The sequence below is a fragment of the Labrus mixtus genome, unplaced genomic scaffold (genome assembly GCF_963584025.1).
Source record: "Labrus mixtus unplaced genomic scaffold, fLabMix1.1 SCAFFOLD_119, whole genome shotgun sequence".
Classification (NCBI taxonomy): domain Eukaryota; kingdom Metazoa; phylum Chordata; class Actinopteri; order Labriformes; family Labridae; genus Labrus; species Labrus mixtus.
Window position 1 is genome coordinate 16,399 of NW_026870259.1, and position 22,892 is coordinate 39,290.

At 43.7% G+C, this 22,892-nt stretch overlaps 1 protein-coding gene across 3 annotated transcripts in view; it reads right to left on the reverse strand.

Moving 5' to 3' along the window:
- Positions 1 to 589: 589 nt before the first annotated feature.
- The window catches only part of LOC132967184 (PDZ domain-containing protein 4-like), a 43,093-nt gene continuing 20,790 nt past the window's right edge, over positions 590 to 22,892 (reverse strand). For 2 of the 3 annotated variants that reach the window (XM_061034047.1, XM_061034046.1), the window contains exons 8-17: positions 22,666 to 22,767; positions 21,359 to 21,804; positions 20,645 to 20,825; positions 19,326 to 19,767; positions 17,748 to 18,156; positions 17,040 to 17,110; positions 16,565 to 16,905; positions 2,541 to 2,681; positions 1,857 to 1,969; positions 590 to 846 (exon numbers count right to left, since the gene is read on the reverse strand). In XM_061034047.1, the coding sequence (XP_060890030.1) occupies positions 612 to 846; positions 1,857 to 1,969; positions 2,541 to 2,681; positions 16,565 to 16,905; positions 17,040 to 17,110; positions 17,748 to 18,156; positions 19,326 to 19,767; positions 20,645 to 20,825; positions 21,359 to 21,804; positions 22,666 to 22,767 (2,481 nt within the window). In that variant the 3' untranslated portion in view covers positions 590 to 611. The remainder of the gene's footprint in view (positions 847 to 1,856; positions 1,970 to 2,540; positions 2,682 to 16,564; positions 16,906 to 17,039; positions 17,111 to 17,747; positions 18,157 to 19,325; positions 19,768 to 20,644; positions 20,826 to 21,358; positions 21,805 to 22,665; positions 22,768 to 22,892) is intronic. The other variant, XM_061034048.1, reaches the window with a different exon arrangement.

Sequence of the window (22,892 nt, forward strand, 5' to 3'; positions counted from 1 at the left end):
ATTAAAGAAGTGGTCGTTACAACCTGGGTCAAAAGTTATGCCAATGGGGAAATACCTTAGACCTGTTTTCTTTCTAATGGCCACAAGAGGGAGACTCTCTAAGTTTTACTTATTTCCTCATTAAAAATTTTATGAAAGTCCAACCAACAAGGTCATCCAACAATTCAACTAAGAAGGACATCCCAAAATCCAACCAATAAGGACAATGAACAGTCAAGTAAAGATGCTCCTATATTTCAAGATTCAGCGTTCTGCTGTTTGTTCACTTCTCTTACATTTAAAGTTGTTTAGTAGTTCCTGTTTTCAGTTTCATGCACAGTTCAAGACATATTTCCAACTTATCATTTTTGTGCTTTGGGGTTCTCTTCAACTTTTTGTTACTCTCCCTTTTAAAGCACAATCTCTGACTGGTCATGTATCTTGGCTCCCCTTTTCCGTCTACCACTCTTTCCCCATAGCTCCATCGTCATAGTCTTCCTCAAATTCTTTCCTCTAGAAACCAAAACGTTTTGAATCCCTCTTTTTGTCCTTTAAAGCCTTACCTCAGTCTTCTTATCTCCCATCCAGCCATTAAACATTGTTTTAACTGTAACTTTATCTCTGTCTACAGATCACACTGTGGTCACTGAAAGCAGAGGGTTGTAGATTTTCTTTCCGTCGGGTGATCTGGAGCCATGAGCCAGCAGCTCCTGGATGGTGAGCCAGTTGTCGAGGATCCGTCGGTTCCTCTTCTTCATGGTCTTCTTCTGGCTCAGTAACAGGATGTTGTTGTTGGAGGAGTCCTGTCGGGGCTGAACCTGGTCTGTACGAAGGTCGTCTCCTCCCCCCGTAAACAATGAAGAGTCCCTGAACAGAAAACCACAAGCGGTTACTTTTACAATGACCACCATATTTTAACACACACACACTGTCCACATGCACAAAATATAGATCCTGATCACTTTTATGTTTTAAAGACACACTGACAGAATCATGAATAACGGAACAGTAATAAAGTCAACTTACAAAAGCGCGTTACGTTTGAATTAAAAATTTGATTAATTGGGTTTCTCTATCCCTTTTTTTAATCATTTTTAAAATGTCTTCTAATCAGTTTATTTATTTGTTTCTGTTGGAATCCCGTCTAACTCAACCCTAACCCTAAATCATGGGATGTTTTCATAATTTACATGACTTAATCTGTTTACTGAATTTTTAGTGAGAGTTACACTACTGATAAAACAGCTGTGAGAAGAAGGTCTACCCCTATAACTTTTTAAAAATTAGAAAAAGACTGTGAAGGTTCAGTGTTGGATCTGAGTGTCAGTCTTTGTTCAATACAAACAGACCAAAGATGAACCTATGTCTCCTTCACAGTTTCAGATTTCCATGAAGATTGATTGATGGATTATCAGCACAGAAACTGAAAGGGTTAGGGTCAACTGTGAGGTCTTCAAAGGGACAATACACCCAGAAAAAACACTATTTTTTATTTTTTATTTTTTTTGGGGGGCTTTTTATGCATTTAATGGAGAGAGGACAGTGGATAGAGTCAGAGATCAGGGAGAGAGAGTGGGGAATGACATGCGGGAAAGAAGCCACAGGTGGGATGCGAACCCAGGCCACCTGCTTGAGACGACAGCCTCCATACATGGGGCGCGCGCACTAACCACTGTGCCACCAGCGCCCTGGAAAACACTAATTTTAAAGAACTCAAATGAGCTGTACTCTCCACAAACACACCTTCTTTTAAATAAGATAAATTACTTGAATTATTAATTGAACTTCACATAAGATGTGAAAACAAATGAACATAGATATATTCTACGACCTCACTGTGCTGGCTCTACATACTGCAGTCATATTTCATAACATACCTGTCTCCTTTGAGGTAGTCGAGGCGGCTCTGCATCATGAACTCTCGTCTTCGTCGGTATTCTCTCGCTCTCAGCAGCTGCTGCTTCCTCTCCTCTTTGCTCCAGTATCGTCCCTGTTTGGAAGACGTTCACTGGTTTATAGAGCGGTGTGTCACTGAATGAACTGGGATTAAAGTCATCACACTCAAGAAGAGGTGGAGATGATAAAGGAAGACATACTGTAGGTAGCAAATTCAAATAGATTATAAATGGAATCAGAGGTGAAGATTTCTGATTGAGTTTCTACCTTCGTCAGATGATTACACTAAAGATGAGTCTTTATTTGCTCAATCAATGTTTGTAGGTCAAACATGAGTCATGTAAACTGCTTTTTATTCAATTATTGCTAGTTGTGCTATCATCGCTATCATGTTTGCTTGCTTTAAGTTTAAGTCTTTTTTGTTCTTCTGAGATGGAATTACAAATATGGCATAGCCCGACACACTTGTCAATACTGATCAGGTAATATCTATTCTTGGACATTGTTTGACGCAAGCTTGTTGCTACCTGCTTCGGCTACATGTAGCCTAAAACATGTACAATGATGGTCATTCTTGATGTTGTTGCAGTATATTTTTTATTAGCTCCGTTCAAGGTAAAAAAAAAAGATATTTTGAAACTGTCCGATCACTGTATAGACTCTACCTGTTTCATCTCACTGGCAGCGTCGTCATCCGTCGTCATACCGCTGCGTTCCTCTCTGATCTTCATTGCTCGCGCCTTCAGGAGACGATCCCTCACCGGCCGCTTGGCCACGTATCGAGTGCCGTCGCTGCGGACCTTAACCTGAACACAGAGCAGACAAATGAGTCGCTTCATGGTCAATCTAAAAGCAAAACTTTTCAAAACACTGACTTTAAATTTGACTCATTGAAGTCATTCCCAAGCTGTTTTCTTCCTCTTCCCTTTGACTGCTTTAAAGTTTGGTTCCTCTGTTGGAGGGGGTCCATTTAAAGGTTGTGCACATTAACAACAGAATCATTAACTGTGTAAATGCAGGCTGTGATGAAGCTGAAATTAATGTCACAAGAGTAATAAAAGTAGGTGTGATCATGGACGATGAACAAAGGTGTGTAACAATATCTTATTATATTTCTGTTAAGGTTTAGGTAAGTTTAAGGTTCCCGTTGACAGTTGTGCAGCGAGCAGCACCTGAGCAGAGCAGCGAGCAGCACCTGAGCAGAGCAGCGAGCAGCACCTGAGCAGAGCAGCGAGCAGCACCTGAGCAGAGCAGTGTACTACGGTGAGCGTATTGCATAATTGCTTGTTCTGTTCTCCTCTGCACTGTGTTACTGTGTACCTACTCTTAGCTTAGCCTAGCAGTTAGCTTTACAATGGCTTCTTTTTCTGTCTCTCCCTCTCCTGATCTCTCTTGCTCTACGTGTCAGATGTTAAGTTATTCCTCGTCCTCCTTTAGTGATAATGATACTTGTAAGAAATGTAGTTTATTTTTAGCTTTGGAGGCGAGGGTGTCTGAGTTAGAGAGACGGCTCCGCACCATTGAGTCGGAGTCATCGTATGCAGCAGTAGTTAGCCAGCCACCTGTAGCCGGTGCGGGCCGACATAGCTTGGCTTCCCCCCCGGTAACTCCCGAGCAGCCGGGAGGCAGTGGCTGGGTTACTGTCCGAGGGAAGCATAGTCGAAAATCGAAGCACACGGTTCCCCACCAACCACTTCACGTTTCAAACAAATTTTCCCCACTCAGCGACACACCCGCTGAGAATAAAACTCTGATTATTGGAGACTCCATAGTCCGAAACGTGAAGATAGCGAAGTCAGCGGGCATAGTTAGGTGTATACCCGGGGCCAGAGCGGGCGACATCGCATCTCATTTAAAGTTGCTGACAAAGACTAAAGGTAGATTTGATACAATCGTAATTCATGTTGGCACTAATGACTCCCGACTACGCCAGTCGGAAGTCACTAAGGTTAAAGTGGAGTCGGTGTGTACTTTTGCTAAGACGATGTCGGACTCCGTAGTGTTCTCTGGACCCCTCCCAAATCAGACCAGTGATGACATGTATAGCCGCATGTCATCACTCAACCGCTGGCTGTCGAGGTGGTGTCCAGCACACGATGTGGGCTTCATAGATAACTGGCAGTCTTTTTGGGGAAAACCTGGTCTGCTAGCTAGAGACGGCATCCATCCCACTTTGGACGGTGCAGCTCTATTATCTAGAAACATAGCAGAGGTTATTAGTCCAAAACCTTGACAACAACTCAGAGTTCAGACCAGGAAGCAGAGCTGCAGTCTTACACTTAGATCTGTCTCCCAGTCACTATAGCTGTAATTCTGAATCGAACTGTAGTTATACTATAGGTACTGTGTCTGTCCCCCGGCCCAGACCCGTTTTTATAAGTCATCCAAACGGCGTGAATCATCAGAATCTGATTAGAATCAAAACTACGAATACGATTTTGCTACAAGATCGGAGGATTCACTGCGGACTTTTGAACATTAGGTCCTTAGCATCCAAGTCTCTTTTAGTGAATGATCTGATATCAGATCAGCATATTGATTTACTTTTTTGACTGAAACCTGGCTGTGTCGAGATGAATATGTTAGTTTGAATGAATCCACTCCTCCCAGTCATTTTAATACTCATATACCTCGAGACACCGGACGAGGTGGTGGAGTAGCAGCTATTTTTAATTCCAGTCTTTTAGTTAACCCTCGACCAAAGCTGAATTTTTCTTCTTTTGAAAGCCTTGTTCTTAGTCTTCCACATCCAGTCTCAAGAACCTTTCAGCCAGTTCTAGTTGCTGTAGTTTACCGCCCTCCTGGCCCATATTCTGAGTTTTTATCTGAGTTTGCAGTTTATCAGATTTAGTCCTTAGCAGTGATAGAATAATTGTTGTAGGTGACTTCAATATCCATGTGGATGTTGATAATGATAGCCTGAGCACAGCTTTCATGTCACTATTAGACTCTATTGGTTTCACCCAGGGTGTAAACGAACCTACTCATCATTTTAACCACACCCTGGATCTTGTTTTAGCTTATGGAATTGAAATCCATAACCTTACAGTTTTCCTAGAAAATCCTCTGCTATCAGACCATTTTTTTATTACATTTGATTTTGTCCTACTAGAATTACCTCTGCCTGGAAGAGGTGTGCTTTCTAGAAGTTTGTCGGATAGTGCTGTGGCTAGATTTAAGGAAGCTATTTCAGCTGTTTTTGATTCAGTACCGTGTTTCAACCCAGTTGGAAACTCTTACGATAGCTTTAGTCCCTCTCAGCTAGATCAGTTTGTTGATAGTGCAGTGGATTCGCTGAGAGTTACTCTGGATTCGATTGCTCCCCTGAAACAGAAGGTTGTCAAGCGGCGGAGAGTGGCTCCATGGTTCAACTCAGAAACCCGTGCTCTGAAACAATCATCACGGAATTTTGAAAGAATATGGCGTTCGACCAAAACGGTAGAATCTCGTTTTTTCTGGCAGGATAGTCATAGAAGATATATGAAGGCTCTACGTCACGCCCGAACTGCCTACTACTCCTCTCTAATCGAGGAAAACAAAGGCAATCCTAGATACCTTTTCAGCACTGTAGCCAGGCTGACAGAGAGTCATGGCTCCATTGAGCCTTGTATTCCTCTAGCCCTCAGCAGTAATGATTTCCTTAGCTTTTTCAACAACAAAGTTCTAGACATCAGAGACAAAATTGGTAACCTCCTGCCCTTACCTGGTGCAGATACGTCTGATACGGCAGAGACAGTTCCAGGACCAGATATTAGTCTCGACTGTTTTTCTCCAATCAACCTTTCTGAGTTATATTCCATTATTTCTGCGTCGAAACCGTCAACCTGTCTTTTAGACCCAATCCCAACCAAGCTGTTTAAGGAAGTCTTTCCCTTAGTTAGCAACTCCATATTAGATATGATCAATATGTCTTTACTGGCAGGCTATGTACCACAGACATTTAAAGTAGCGGTAATCAAACCTCTACTTAAAAAGCCTACTCTGGACTCAGGAACTCTGGCTAACTACAGACCTATATCCAACCTTCCTTTTATCTCGAAGATCCTGGAGAAGGTGGTAGCTAAACAGCTGTGTGACTTTCTCCATGACAACAGTTTATTTGAAGAGTTCCAGTCAGGATTTAGAGTCCACCATAGCACTGAGACTGCACTAGTTAGAGTTACAAACGATCTACTTCTAGCCTCAGACAGGGGACTTCTGTCTGTGCTCGTCTTGTTAGATCTTAGTGCTGCTTTTGACACCATTGACCATCGGATCCTGTTGTACAGACTGGAGCATTTGCTTGGAATTACAGGGACTGCTTTAAGTTGGTTTGAATCCTACTTATCAGACCGATCTCAGTTTGTACATGTTAATGATGAGTCCTCTATGCACACTAAAGTTTGCCATGGAGTCCCACAAGGTTCAGTGCTTGGACCAATTCTTTTTACATTATATATGCTTCCTCTGGGAAATATTATGAGGAAACACTCCATACAGTTTCATTGTTATGCAGATGATACTCAGCTTTATGTATCAATGAAGCCCGATGGTACCAGTCAGTTATGTCAGCTAGAAACATGCCTTAAGGACGTTAGGACCTGGATGACCAGAAATTTTTTGCTACTTAACTCAGACAAGACTGAAGTTATTGTGCTAGGCCCTAAGAACCTCAGAGAGACTTTTTCTAGTGATGTGACTGTCCTTAATGACATCAGCCTGGCATCTAGCACCACTGTTAGGAATCTAGGAGTTCTTTTTGATCAAGATATGTCTTTTAGCTCTCACATCAGTCAAGTTTCAAGAACAGCCTACTTTCACCTTCGTAATATATCCAAGATCAGGAATATCCTGTCGCAAAGTGATGCAGAAAAACTAGTTCATGCATTTGTTACCTCCAGACTGGGTTATTGTAACTCTCTTTTGTCAGGGTGCTCTGGCAAATCTCTAAAGACTCTTCAACGGGTCCAGAATGCTGCAGCTCGTGTACTGACCAGAACCAGGAAATGGGACCACATTACTCCTGTCCTGGCTTCTCTGCACTGGCTCCCTATACAGTCTAGAATAGAATTCAAGATCCTTCTTCTCACCTACAAAGCTCTAAATGGCCAGGCACCATCTTATCTTAAGGAGCTACTAGTGCCGTATTGTCCCTTGAGAGCGTTGCGGTCCCGGAGTGCAGGCCTGCTGGTGGTACCTACAGTCTCCAAGTGTACTATGGGGGGTAAAGCCTTCAGTTATCGGGCTCCTCTCCTCTGGAACCGCCTTCCAGCCGGGGTCCGGGAGGCAGACACAGTCTGTATTTTTAAGATTAGACTTAAAACTTTCCTTTTTGATAAATCTTATAGTTAGGGCTGGTGCTGGTGTAGACCAGCTCTTAGTTATGCTGCTATAGGCTTAGACTACCGGGGGAACTGGCACCTTGAGCTCCTCTCTCTCTCTCTCTCTCTCTCTCTCTCTCTCTGCATATACAGTACATCATATTACTGCATGTATCTATCTGTAAATCTCAGTCACTAACCACCTACTTTCATGGGAGCTCTTGAGCTCTCCTAGGCTCCTCAAGATCGTCGGTTGGTGGCTTGCCAGAACAACCCCCACCCCACCACTACCCCCTCCCCACCGGATCGTGGGTTGGCGGCCTGCCAGAACAACCCCCCACACCCCCTCCCCTCCCCACCGGATTGCTGATGGACGGTCTACCTCCCCCCACCCCCTTGCTCTCTATCCCTCTTCCTGCATCTTATCCCATCTCTCCCTCTATCCCTTTCCAAGCCCGGCGCAGTCTAGGCCTGTGAAGACTGTTTCGTCATGAGCCGGGGATCCGGCCGAAGATTTCTGCCTTTTAATAAGGCAGTTTTTTCTTACCACTGTAACTTTTGCTGCTTTGCTAAAGTGCTCATGATGGATAGGCCGGATCTTTGTAACATAGCAATAAGTAAGGTCTTTTACCTGCTTTTTGTAACATAACAATGAGTAAGGTCTTTTTACCTGCTCTTTTGTAATGTTAACAGACAATGAGTAAGGTATTTTACCTGCTTCTTGTAAAGTGTCTCGAGATAACACTTGTTATGAGTTGACGCTATACAAATAAAAGTTGATTGATTGATTGATTGAACTCAGAGCCCATGCTGAAGTGTGGGGTAACACGTATGTTACAAAAATCAAACCATGATTTACCTTTCAGAAAAGATCAGTTAGAATGATCAAAAAAGTGGACGACAGAGAGTTCAAAGAGTGAAACAGACAATCTGCAGAAGTTTTTTTTATTTTAGAAGATGAGGAACAAAACGAGGACATTAATTTTAATCATGTGTTTAAAACAGACGTGAGCTTCATTTAAGCCCTAACCCTACACTGTAGGGTTTAATATAACTCACTTAAAGAAAACGTACAAGGCGAGAATCATTAGACTGTATGAAATTAGACACTTCTGTTGTTTTTTTGTTTGTATGTCTGATCCGTCTGATCCAACCTTCACAACAGGGTCCTAAGTCTCTGACTAGACTCTTCTCCTCTGTTGCCCCCCGGTGGTGGAATGAACTTCCAAACTCCATGTGATCTGCAGAGTCCCTCTGCACCTTTAAGAAAAAGCTAAAGACCCAGCTCTTTCATGAATACCTACTAACTTAATGATGATGGTCTCCATATTATTGATGATGATGATGGTAATGACGATGGTTTTTGTTTGATAACGACGACTTATAAGATGGTTTCTATACTGATTAGAGCTCTCAAGAACTGCCCTCAATGTTGTGCTTTGCCTCTGGTCACTTCCTGTCAGCACCTGTGTGTCCAATCAGACTCAAAGCTGATCGTTTGCTCTTACTGACATTGTTCCCTTTTTTCTAGATCCTTGCTTGTGTTGTACTTACTCTCTGATGTACGTCGCTTTGGAGAAAAGCGTCTGCTAAGTGAATTGTAGAATTATAGAATGTGGAAGTAAAGTCAAAGACTGAATCAGTTAGATTTGTTGTTTTGTGGTTTTGGTTGCTAGGTGATTGTAATTGGACCGTGTAGCGGGTTTGACAAGGTTTTAATTTTGGGGTGCCAGTCAGAGTCAAGTCTGACAAATAAAAATTAAATGCAAACAAAAAAATAGTCAACCTGCACAAAATAGGAGCTAAGCAAGAGCAAAAAACAATCAAACAAAACAACAATGGGATTTCAAATATATATATATTATCACAGGCATCAACCACACTGCAACAAAATGAATGTGAGCACTGTGTGTGCGTGGTTCACAGTCTGTGTTTATAACTTCAAGTTTAGTCCCTTCCAGCAAAAGTCCGCTCCGGTAACCCCCAACCCACAGTTCAATCCATTTCAATTCAATGTTCAAATACAAAACAAAAACTCCGCTCCGGGTTTTACCGCGGGCTTCGAAAACAAATGAGGAAATAAACTGAAAGGAAAAAACAGCGTCTCTCTTCGCGGTGCAACAATCAAAACACAATGTTGGGGTTGTATCAAGTCAACTTTGGTTATATTCTTTAATAATTATTTCTAATTATTAATAATATAAATAAAATATCATCAAACTATGTTTAATCTCGTTTTGGGGCACCACCCTGTACTCAGGGAAATATAACCAAAATATCACTCAAATCAGTCTCAAATTAGTTATTTAATTACTAATATTATTAATAATTAATAACTATATTTAATAAATTGAAGGCGTGAGATCCGCACACAAAGCCTTCGCACCCAGCTTATATCACAATGCAAATAGACCAGTAATCACAAACAACTGCTCTCTTAAATTATAACAGAATTTATTTAAACAAAGCAACATCAATCCAAAATCAATGAACTTAATCAAACAAATAACTATCATAAACTAATCTAAGCAACAAACATTACCAAGCAAGGCTTGTGGAAGGAGTGTGAATGTGTATGTGTGTGTGTGAGAGAGGGGGGGGGAAGAAGAAAAGGGGGAGATAACTTCGTACCCACGTGGTCGCTCACGATGGCGCACCTAACAAAGGCCTGGGTGTATCTGTGCGTGTGCGTGTGTGTGTGAAAGAGAGAGAGAGGGGGGAAGATTACTCCGTCCCACATGGTCGCCTTTCCGATGGCGCACACCTAACAAAGACCTAATGTGGCCTTAATGTCTGAAAGAGACCGAGTTCGGCCCTACACAATCTGTGTCTCTGAGGCGTCTGGATAGCCTCGAGTGTATAAATCTCTCTCTTTGTGTGTGTGCGTGTGTGTGTGTGTGTGTGTGTGTATGGCCTATGTGCGTAATGGCGCGGTGGTGGAGTTAGTCTCCCGATGTACGTCTACCCGGGAATATGTGTGGGTTAGAAAGAGGGGAGAAAATGGGAGGAAAAGAGGAGCGTAGAGGTGGAGAGAAATGCGTGCCTGAAGAGGCCGGATCACAGTCTAACTCCCGCGCCACAACTCGGAGTAATTCCCTTCATTCACAGAAACAAACCAATGGCCGAATTTAAGTTGATACGGTTTACACTGGCCTTTCTGATCAGAAGAGTAATACCCGGTTATAACGCTGTTACGCTGAACACATACAGGACGCAGGACAACAAGAGTTTTAAGTCAGTAAAACTCAGGACGCAGCGGTCCAACAAAGATAAAAATTACAGTTTCTGCACAAATCAAACAATTGTTAAAAACACTCTCTAAAGCTAATTCTGCCCAGACCTAATTAAGCCTCACTTGTGAATCGCTTTGCCTGCGATTGGTGAAGGAAAAAGGAGTCCGGCGATAAAACAGATCTTCTGTCTGTCCTGGTGTAGAGGCGTCTGATGGCGGCGAGGGTCCCTTACGGCAAGAGCGGCTTCGTTGGTTCTCCGTCGAGGGGAAAGATGTCCGTTGATGTCCTTTCGTTCCAGGACGGAATAAGACCGTTATCGTTCTGATAATCTGTTATAGCCTAACGCTCTCCGAGAAACTGAGATGCGTTCACTGGACAATCCGAGCTCGGAATTTGGAACACTGCCGGCCGCGGATTACCTGCGCGCCAAAACTTAAAACAAAGGAAGATTGTTGCATGAAACAGGAGGTGAGCTTTGGTCTCCGAGCACTTCAAGTCAGCGCGTGGTAAGAGATTGAACGAGGGGAGTCTCAGAGTTTTATCACCTGGCCGCCTTCCTGTGGGGTCTCCCTCAGGTTCCGGTCCCCCCTTTACGTCACACGTAGGTGTGAAGTACCGCAGGGAATTCTGGGATAAAGAGTCCTTTTAGGCCTCTTTGTGATCTCAGTAAATAACTCAAAGGCCCAAGTCCATGGTTTGACTGTCCTAAGCCTGCGTGGCCCAACAACAAAGAAACAAAAGACACACCAGGTACTCACGGTACCGAAGTTTTTAAGTCAGTCAGTAGGTTTAAGTCAGAGTTGGGCTTTTCTCCTCTGGCATCTCCTGACTCTAGGGAACAGATGATCAACCAGGAACAGGGAAATAAACAAATCCAACAGGTAGCCGGACCTGACAGCAACGGACCTCCAGCGACGAAGATTCTAACAAACGGCTATACACAAACTTTCAATCACGCTCTATGCCGAGGTAACCTTCTCCTTCACTGACTTTTTTCCAATGACTGTTTGCCCGATCACCGGTGACTTGCACCTATACAAATGCCCTTCCTGGAGGACGGATTCAGACTTCGCGGGCACTGTGGCTGTTTTCCATTGGAATGGGAGATGAATGTGGGTGGATGACAGAGGAAGCAATGAATGGAGGTGTGTACAAAGAGGATTCTGACTCTGCAGGCGCTACACTCCTCCCCCCTTAGCAGAAGCCGACCAAAGGTAAGGCGCAGTAGTTGTCCTATAGTGTACACAGAATCACAGTCCAGGTGGTTGATTAATATGTGTTTGAGTTGTGACCGTAGTCATTGTCAGAGTCATAGGTATTGTCAGAATTGTAATTTTGTGATTTTTCTGCAGATCTTTTCCAACATCCTTCATTTGAAGTTGAACAGGAGGTGTCCGCGAATCCAAGGGAGTCCTCTTCATCCGACTCCTCATTCAGGATTTCAAGAATGTGGGTTTTCTCCTGCTCCTCTAGGTCCTGAGCAGTCGGATAACAAGGTTTAAGACGGGCAACGTGGACAACTTTCAAGTCCTTGCCGGAATCTTCGAGAACAACTTTGTAATTCACAGGCCCAACTTGTTCCACTACCCGATATGGTCCTTGCCATTTTGGGGCTAATTTGGCAGCAAACGATTTATCTGCCTTGGGGAGAGGATGGGCTCTCAACCAGATTCTGTCCTTTTCCTGAAACTCAAGGTCACGTCTGTGCTTGTCATAGTTTCTTTTCTGCCATTGACGAACAGAGTCCAGACTTTTTGAAACAAATGAACAAAGATCTTTTAGCTGGGTGATTTTGGTGTAGGAAGGGGTGGTTGGTTTGGGGGTGGTAGGCTGAGGTTAACTTGTGTCCCACATTCCAGGTTCTGCATACAGTTTGGAAAACTGATGAAACAAACTGGGTTCCACGGTCAGACAGGATGTAGTCAGGAATGCCCCACCTGGTCAAGATGTCTTTGACCATGACTTGAGAGGTGGTTTCAGCCGTGGCATTTCTGATTGGGAACAGTTCAACCCAGCAGGAGAAATAATCAACGAAAACCAGGAGGTAAACGTTTTGTTTGGAAATTTTGGGAAAGGGACCCATTAAATCCATTCCCAGCATTTCTCATGGGCGGTGAGTTTGAGTTTGTTGTAATATTCCTGTTTTCGGGTTTGTAAAGTTGACATGTACGACATTTTTTTCTTCTCTGACATCCAAGCTCAGCTTCGGCCAATAGACAAGATGTTGCAGTCTTCGGTAGGTTTTGTGCCTGCCAAGATGTCCAGAGAGAGGATCTTGGTGGAAGTAGTCCAGTAACTGTGTGCGGAAGCTAGGAGGTATGTAGAGTTGGTAGATGGTTTTGTATGGGAGGGTGACGAGACGGTAGAGGAGATCATCCATGATGGTGTATGAAGGGTTTGAATTATGGACTTGTCCAGTTTCTACCACTTTTTGATTAAAAACCTGACATTCTGGATCTTCCTGTTGTGCCTTACACAGGGCCTCAATTGAGATGGGAAGCTCCTTGGATGGTTTTGGAGAGGCAGATGTGAGGGTTGCACACACAGGTAGGGAGGTATGGATGGATTCTGTAGGAGCTCGGGAGAGGGCATCTGGTACAGTGTTGTACTTTCCTTTTCTGTATTCTACAGTGAAAGTGAATTCTTGAAGCCGGAGTGCCCACCTGATGAGTCGTGTGCTGGGTTTGGTGGTTTTGAACACCCACAGAAGAGAGGCATGATCAGTCACAACGGTAAACAGTCTGCCTTCAAGGTAAGTTCTCCACTTCTCAACTGCCCACACCACTGCCAAACATTCCAGCTCAGTGGCAGCATAGTTTTTTTCTGCTGGGTTTAGACTGCGGCTGGCAAAGGCAAGGACTTCCTCGGTTCCATAGTTGGATTTCTGGACAAGCACAGCCCCAAGTCCAATCTCACTGGCGTCGGTGTACACCACAAAGGGAGCATTGAAGTTTGGATGGCCAAGGACAGGTGGTTTTACCAGGTGATGTTTCAGGGTATTAAACGCTGTTTGACATGCAGGTGACCAGTTGAATTTTGCTCCTTTTTTCTTTAGGGCATTGAGTGGTTCGGCAATCTGTGAAAAGTTGGGGACGAATCTGTGATACCACCCAGCCATGCCCAAGAACCTTTGTAGGGCTTTCAGGTTGGTGGGTGCAGGGAAGTTCTGAACAGCCTCAACCTTGTCTGGGTCAACATGGACTCCTGTAGCAGAGACAAGATGACCCAGGAATTTCAAAGAGGTTCTGAACAGTTTGCTCTTCTTCATGTTCACAGAGAGACCCGCGTTCCGGAGTTTGTCCAGGACAGCTTGGACATCATAGGAATGCTGTTCCCAGGACGAAGAGAAGATGATAATATCATCCAAGTAGACAAAACAAACGATTCCCTTCAGCTCTCCCAGTGTTCTCTCCATGAGCCTCTGGAAGGTGGCAGGGGCATTCTTAAGACCAAATGGCATAACTTTAAATTGGAACAGTCCATGAGGGCGTATGAAGGCAGTGATTTCCCTCATGTCTGGATCCATCTCCACTTGCCAGTAGCCACTATTAAGGTCTAGTGATGAGAATACAACAGCACCTGAGAGACTATCCAATATCTCCTGGATTGTGGGAATGGGATAAGCATCAGTGACTGTGTTATCATTCACTTTTCGGTAATCAACACAAAACCTTGGGTTCCCTATCTTTTTGGGAATCAGAACCACAGGCGAGGCCCAAGCAGAACAAGAAGGTTCAATGACGTCATCTTTTAGCATGTCCTCGATGAGTTCCTTCATCACCTTGTGTTTAGGAGGGGAGACTCGATAGGGTTTCTGTCGAATGGGTACAGGATTGGTGAGAAAGATTTGATGTTTCAATATCTCAGTGCGTCCCACTTTGGTTGTACACACATCAACATTGTTTAGAAGCAGGTTATGTAACTGGGGTTTAATATGATCCTCCAGGTGAGACTCCTGAACTGCCCTCAGCATCAAGTCCGAGTCTTCCAAAGTGGTCTGTGTACCACTGTGGAACAGTGCAGTGGCCGATGGATCTTCCGCAGAAAAGAAGGCAATGGAGTTGCCAGTCTCCCCCTCCCCAGAAAGAGAGGACTCTGCACAAAAGAAAAAAATATTTTTCACATTATCTCGGAACCAGTACATCCCGCCTGCAACATCAAGCTGCATACCAGTAAAAAACATGAAGTCCAAACCAATCAGGGCAGGAAAAGCCAGGGTTTTGGAGTCTAGGACCACCACAGTTACCAACCAGGTTTTATCCTGCAGGGTCATTTCAAGCTCCACCCACCCAAGGGGTTTCTTGGGTTGACCATCAGCAAGGTAAAGAGGGTCACCAGTCCATGGCGTAAGTTCATCCCCTTTGAAATTGTTCCAGACATGTTCATTTAGCAAAGTACACGTGGAACCTGTATCAACAACAGCTTTGCCTGTCCAGTTTGTTACAGTCAAGGGCACTTTTAGCTGTTGTGGGAGGGCTGTGTCAGTGCTTCCTCCAGGGATGCTGAATTTCTTCAGGCCCTGCACAAAGAGATGGGAGGTGACACATGGCGATGATTGTGCTGAATGGGTCACAGCGTTCACTGAAGAATGAGTCTGGAGATCTGAAGATTGAAATGGCTGTGGGGTTGCTGAGAATGGTGTGGCTGAGGGTGATTTTGCTGCGGGTTGGATTGTTGCGGGTGAGAGTGTTGTGGGTGGGACTGCTGAGGGTGGGAGTGCTGAGGGTTGTTTTGTTGACCAGGGGGCTTGTATTTCTTGAACTGATTGTAATTTGGACATGAATGTGGAGCATGACTGCTTTGACATCTCCAGCAGTAAACGACAGGGGGGGTGTTGTCTTTCTGCGGTGGTGGATCATCAGTAGTGAACATCTCCACTTTCTCTTTTTTTTTCACAACTTGTTTTTTCCGTTGTTCATATTGAGTCTGACTCACTGTCTTTTTCCAGTTGTTGTCCAAGCCTCACCAGTTCATCCACTGAAGTAACTCTGCCTCGGAGCTGGCTTGCCATATGGGGATTGATGTTTCTGAAAATCAGCTTCAAAACTGCACCTACCCCATTCCTGGGACATGGAGTCCATACTTTGGGACAATTTCCACACATCATCCTGCAGGTGATCGACTGATTGTGCGACTGGGGTCATGAACCCTTTGATGTCCTTTAAAATCTCTGTATGGTGGTGTGTTAAGCGCCAGTTAAGGTTTGCTGCAAACTGATTTCTCAGAAAGGTTGATTGTTTGTCCAGAGTTTCATGCAAGTACTGAAAGCGTTGTTCATATGTTTCTGTGACATTTTTAAATAAAGTTGTGACTATTTTTTCAAGATCCTCCTTGTGTTGTTTTTGTGTATCCATTAGAATTTGAAATTTTTCCTCCAAAGTTTCTTTAATTGTCGTATCAGTGTCCACTGGTTCCTCCATTAATTCAGTCGTCCATAAAGATGAACTACCAGCCTGATTTCCAACTTCATCCTGAGATGCAACAGCCAGTGGAATGAGAGGTTGTGATAGATCAGGGTTCAATGTCACACACAAATCCATATCCAATAAGGAATATGTGGTCCTTTTCTCTCTGACTCTGCAGGCACTACAACGGACCATCGAGAGAGATCACTTGCTTCTTTCTTTGAGTATACTGGGCAGTTAAATAAAAAGGTTTACCCTTCTCCTCGCTCCTTTACAAACATGGAGTGTGATCAGATCGCTTTCTGTGTTTAGTGTTTCCGTGTGTGGAAAGAATAAAAAATTAAACATACATTCATCAAAAAATGTCAAAGTTAAATTAAACTTCTGAAAGTTGTATCTAGACTTTATGTTAAACAGATTCTGTACACAGGTGGGAAATAATCAAAGTTGCTCACTTCTGATTTTGATCCAGAATGTTTTGTAGAAAAGAAAAAAAAACATTAAAATTATGAAATCTGCACTAAAGAATCCCTCAAAATACGAATGCTTGAATTAAGCTGAGTTGATTCAACTTGTCGCTCAACCACTCAAAGATTTATGACAGCCTTTTTGGTTTTGGCATAAATCCGTTTCATGCATCACTTAAAACCAAAACCAAAGAATCCAGGAGTGAGATTTGGTGTCAAACTCTGGATTGAACACCTCACTAACGTTTGTTTTCTTCATCCGACTACTTCATCTTATCATTTACCTTCCATTCCATGCGCTGAGGTGAAGCAGTTGCTGATGATTGCATCAGTCCGAGTGGTAAAGCCAGTCCTAACCGTGATGCACGGTGATCATCCAGACCACAGGGGGCGCTGTTCACACTCCTGGGGCTTGCTGGGCCGCTGCTACCTGTGCCCACCCCTCTCTCCTCCCCCTCTGCCCTGGGTCTATCCCTCACCCGGTCCAGAGGGTCCACAAGCCCCTCAGAGGGCAGGGTCATACAGCTCTGGTAGCGCTCTAGCGGTTTACTGCCACTGTGGTGCCTTCTGGTGAAATATGGACTGGAATCTGCACTTCCACCTCCAGGCCTGTTGGGGACACCACCTGTAGTGATACGAGTAAAAGTATACTCCTTACATTGAGCCCACAGTCACAGATTACTTTAAAAACGTTTATTCAGAATGTTTGGGCAAAAGCTTCCTCAGAGTTACTTTTTGAACTGAAGCGACTTTTTATACCTGCTCTGGAGCCTCGCCCTCCATCAGCCACACCCCTTCTTGAAGATAACCCCACCTCTCTCGTTAGGGACCTAATGATTACAACAACCAACATATATCCAATGATTATTCAACTCCAAACACAATACAGTATTCTACCCTAACCAACAAGGTGAATCAGAGGGTCCTCCTAAAACCTGGACCCATTTTTCAGGGTGTTGACTCAAAGGTACAACATTTTTTGGAAACACCCCAACAGATTGTTTTTATCAACAGCAGCCAAACAGACTGTAATGAATATGATGTAATTCACTCACGCAGTCTCAGACTGTTAGTGTAAGTGTTTGAATACATAACAGAAAAGACGCTTAGAGATGGATGTGGTGTGACACGTGTGAGATCTGACAGGTTTATGTATCACAAACAATAACATAATCAATGAACACATGAAAGCAGCGATACACCAGCGAAGCCAGTCTATTTAAGTACTTTAATGTTTTTTTGTCATGGCTGTAGGGATCTTTTCTTTGAAACTGTCAGAAAACAAAGAATAACAACATCCTGTTTCCCTGCTGCAGCCTGAAGAAAACTCCCGCAGTCATTTTTAAACATTTGTACTGCTCATTTGAAACACAACTTAAATGGCTGAATTGGAGTCCAAGTCTCGAAAGATAGAAGCATCATTGTTTTAATGTTGGTAAAAAGCAACACTGTAAGGTTAGAGGAGACCTGAACTTGGAGGGTGTAGAGGGGGTGGAGCTGGAGCCGCGATCCACACTGCCATTGGCTGTTTCATATTGCCTGTAAGTGCTGGGGGAGAAGGTGTAGCTGAGGTTTGAGTGTCGTCTCTCTCTGTCTCTGTCCTGCCCATGACGCCGGGGGGTGAGCGGAGAGTTCAAAGGGGGGAGGCGACTGAGGGGGAGAAAAGGAGGTGGAGACATCAGTCGTCTCCCTCCCTCATCTTCTTCCTGGAGAGGCGGGATCTGCTCAGTGCTGACCAATGGCGTGCTCCGGCAGCTCTCTCCTCCAGTGTTGTAGGCGCTGGTGCTGTCTTTGTCGTCAGACCGTTCTCGCTCCGGGAGCTCGTTTATAGCCGACAACTCGTGACGATGGAGGTCATCATCATCGTTATCCATACCTAAAAGTAAGGAATTTAGTGTATTTGTAACATTTTGTGATTTTGGTCTTTACATTATGTCCTAACTGATATTAAATATTCAATCATTTGTATTTCAGAATGATTAAAATCTTATCACACAGGGATGTAATGGGAGTTTAGTATAAAGGGTTAATACAGGGAGATGTTTGTTGATATCCTTAGAGTCATGTCAAAATGTGTTTCGGTAAGTTACTCTGGACCAGAGGTCAGAGGTCAGCATCAAGCATCAGAGAGATCCTGTTGTATAACTGATTATTCAAAAAATGATCATCATCATACTACGTATTGAAGACCATGGGGCAGTAATCCAACTGGATTTAAGACATTGGATTAAATTTTGAAAAATAACATATAAATAAATGTCAATTAAGATAATACTGTAGGACAAACCCCACTGTATTGTTTGCTTTCTTTCTTTATCTTAATTTAATTATATATTTCTGTTTATTACCTTTCATCTGTCATGCTGTTCTTACCCAGCATGAACAAAATAAGTGATGAAATTTCTCAACTTGTGATGTAATAAACCTGTAATAAACTATTTAAAAAAGCATGACACCCAGGTTCCGGGCAGACATTGTGGGCATGAGTTTGGTTGTACCAAGCTGGATATTGATTTGTGGTTGCATAGAGGTACTGGCTGGGATGACAAGGAGCTCAGTCTTTGAGAGCTGGCGTTCATTCATCCATTTAGAGATATCAGCAAGGCATGCTGAAATTCTGTAACGTAATGACAGGAAGAGCTGGGTATCGTCAGCATAGAAGTGGTATTAGAAGCAACGAGAGCATTTAGCATATTTAGCTTTTGGACCTTCTAAACCAGAACTTTCAAAAGATTCAAACGAAAATCTCTTTCACTTCCAAAGTTCACTTTTAGTGTCTTACCTGCTAGCATCACTTTTATACATATGTTTCTCTGTATCTCATTTGTTTCACCTGTACATATAAGTGTAAAGATAATGATGTTTGTATGTCCAGACCTCAGAGTCTGATTGGCTGTGACTTTACATGTACAACCACAATGTTAGAAGAATGAGTTGGAATTTCCTCTTAAAAACTCTGCTCAGGTTGACATTCATGTTTCAAAATATCTGAAATCAAACAGGATTTCTGGTGTAGATCCCCTTCCCTGTAATTCTCATAGTTACCTGCTTCAGGTGTGCCGGGTCGCCCTGCTCCACCTGCCACTGTTTCCTCCTCCATCATCCAGGCCTTCAGACATCTCTCTCTGAGCTGCTGCATCTTCTGAGCTCTCAGGATATTTCTGCACTTGAACTCCAGGTGGCGTAACTCCTCCTCAATCAGCGCCATCTCGTGCTCGCTCATTGTCGGGTTGCAGTTCACATCCACCACAAACGGAGAAGAAGAAGAGGCTTCCTCCTCTCCCTCCCTCCCCGCCTCTGCTCTCCGTCCCTGGTCGTTCAACTCTGCTTTGATGTGTTCTTGTTTTGTTTCTCTCTGCCGTTTCTCCATCTCTCTCTCGTACTGACACTTGATCTCTTGCAGCTCCTGGTACCTCTGGCACTCTTCCTCGGTCAGGCCCGGCATCATCATGGTCAGAGATGGCTGGTGGTGATTGAGATGGTAGTGCTGCAGGTCAAAGGTCAGGAAACAGAAGCCAGATAACAACATAAAGCTGTGGAAGTGTTTAATTGCTTCATTTTTTTAAATGTAGACTTTGCACACAAGAGAAAGGCTTTGATCTCAATGTCAAAGTATTTTAAGCGCTAACGTTAGCTTGGTCAGTTAACAGTTTGTTTTAGCGTGTTCATCTATTAAAACATTACAGTTTAAAACATGGGAGCTGGGATCATTTTTTGGTAAAGCTTTATTTTTATTTTTTTTCAGTTAATGTTAATTTTTTTCCATTTCAGTTTTTATTTTTTGTCTCACTGATGAACATGATGGAGGGACAAGTTGGGATGAACAAGATTCAGGATCTGACAGAAGCTATGTGCATTCTGTTTGGACTTGCATATGCACTGCATCTCAACGGTATACTACATAAGTGTCCTCAATAAAAAAAACTTTGAGATGAAATAATGTATTGTTTAATTTTTTCCCTTCTAATTTTGTTGAAGTACAATGTATTTGATACCATAAACTACAAATCTAGATGCATATGATTAAATAAATGACAAGATAATACATTAGTTACAATAACAAATGATTTTAAGGAGCAGTAAATAAAGTAAAGATGGACATTTTAACATGGGGCTCTATGGGGACTGACTCACTGCAGGAGACAGACTCTAGTGGACACTGGAGGAACTGCAGCTGTAAAGTTAGACATTTTAACATGGGGCTCTATGGGGACTGACTCACTGCAGGAGACAGACTCTAGTGGACACTGGAGGAACTGCAGCTGTAAAGTTAGACATTTTAACATGGAGCTCTATGGGGACTGACTCACTGCAGGAGACAGACTAACAGGTTCCTCCTTGGAATAGATGATTCTGTGTTATACCTTGTGGAGGTGATGCTTATGGGGGCTGTATGCCGCTCCTCCTGTTCCTCCTCCAGCCGCCCAGTCCAGGCTGGGGAGGGAGTCAGAGCTGAACTGGAGGTCTCGTAGGTGGAGGAAAGTAGGGGTGGTGTCGCCTCTGCCGTGCCCTGGACTAGGACCTAGGCCGGGGCTGGGTCTAGGACTCGGCCTAGGAACAAGAAATATGAAGATGGACTCGAGTGGTAAATAGCAGGATTCTGCTTCTTTTAAAATAATGAGGATGTGACTTTTATGTATTAAGTTGGGTTGATAAAAACAAGTTATATGTAATCCAAGATAATTTGATTTTATAGTTTCATGAATCATGCATGAAAATGTATTTCTCATTGTAATAATTTATCATCAGGTGATAAATTCAGGTAGATCACATCCAATCTTTCTTTGAACACCTGGGATAAAAGAGAGCTGGATTACCTGATCCTTGGTAGAACAAGGAGTATTACCAAATCCAGATCATTATTATCTGGATCAAACGTTCTGATCAACTGAACCACCTGACCCTGACCCTTGATGGCTAGGGTTAGGGTAGGGTCTATCATTAAACTAAGCCACGGTGACATCAAATTAAATGCATGAATGAATGAGTGAATCTGTTGTTGTAGTTAGTTGGCTGTTTGGATGAACAGTAATGAACTACAATTATAGGACCTGGTCTAACCCCCTCCCTCTTCTCACCTTGGGCTGGGTGCGGCTCTGAACTTGCGGGTGCTGCCAGGTGTGTTGGTGGTGTTGGTGTTACAGGCACTGGTGTGATCACCCAGCAGGTCGTGTTCAGACGACTCCTCGTAGCGAGTGCTGTCATCGGTGCGGCCCACTCCGCTGTCCAGCTCCTGACTGTTAGATAGCAGAGGAGCCAGGTTGAGCAGAGGAGGGAGGGGCACAGGAGACGCTCTGTCCTCCTTCTCTCCTCTCTCTGCTCCCTCCCCATCTTCCTCCTCCTCCTCCTCTTCCACGTCCCCGCCTGCTTCTTTACTTTCTCCTCCTACTCCACGGCAGAGGTGGTAATATCCAGAGAGGTGAGAGGAGGTGACGGAGCAGGAGGAGGCTCGGGGGTTTGGGTGGGAACATCCGCCATCCAGAGTCCGCTCCATGACCTCCTCTGGATCCACAGGGTGCTCGTTCTGGAAAGAGTGAAAGAATAATTGAGCAGTTGAGCTGCAGTTAGGATAGCGAAACTATATTTCTGTTGCAGATGATTGCAGTGGGGCTGGGTATTGGACACACGTGTGCTGACAGGAAGTGACCAAAGGTGCTGACAGGAAGTGACCAGAGACAGAGCACAGGTGACCAGATGTAATGCAAAACATCGACAGCTGATCTTGAGAGTTCTAATCAGCATCAAAACCATCTAAAATTACACCATTGTCATTATCAAACAGAAACCATCATCATCAAAATCCTCATCATTATCATCTATACCTAAATTTTGTAGGTGTTCAAAAAGAGCTGGGTCTTTAGGTTTTTCTTAAAGATGCAAAGGGACTCTGGAAGTTCATTTCACCATGGGGGGGGCGACAGAGGGGAATAGACTAGTTAGAGACTTAGGACCCTGTTGTGAAGGTTGGATCAGACGCCTTTCATTGGCAGAGCGTAGTGGGCGGGAGGGAGTGTAGACCTGGGTGAGAGAGTTAAAGTTTTTGTGGCTGTTTTGTAAGCGAGCAGCAGAGTTTTAAATCTGATGCGAGCAGTAACTGGGAGCCAGTGTAAGGAGATGAACAGTGGAGTGACATGTTTTCTTTTTAGGAAGGTTGAAGACCAGTCATGCTGCTGCATTTTGTACTGACAGGTAAGGTCTGATCTTCCTGATGTTGTACAGGGCAAATGGCGAACCTTAAATGTTAGCTGGTCATCATTCATGGCACCCAGGCTCCGGGTAGACTTTGTGGGCATGAGTTTGGTTGTTCCAAGATGGATATTGATCTGTGGTTGCATAGAGGGACTGGCTGGTATTGTTGTGATGTTGTGTTGGGTATTGTTGTCACCTCTGTATCGGGTCGAGCGAGCAGCAGGGAGAAGTTGATGCTGTCTTCTCGGGTCAATATGACGACCGCATCCTCTCTGTTGTGAACGTCAACTCCGTTAATCTGGAGAAGATGAAATATTTGTAGTTCTGACTCGTTAATGAGAATCAGAAATACTTTATTAGTCCTCCAGGGGAAATTCAGTGAAACGTTATTTTCTGACATGAATTATTTAGATTTTTAACAGT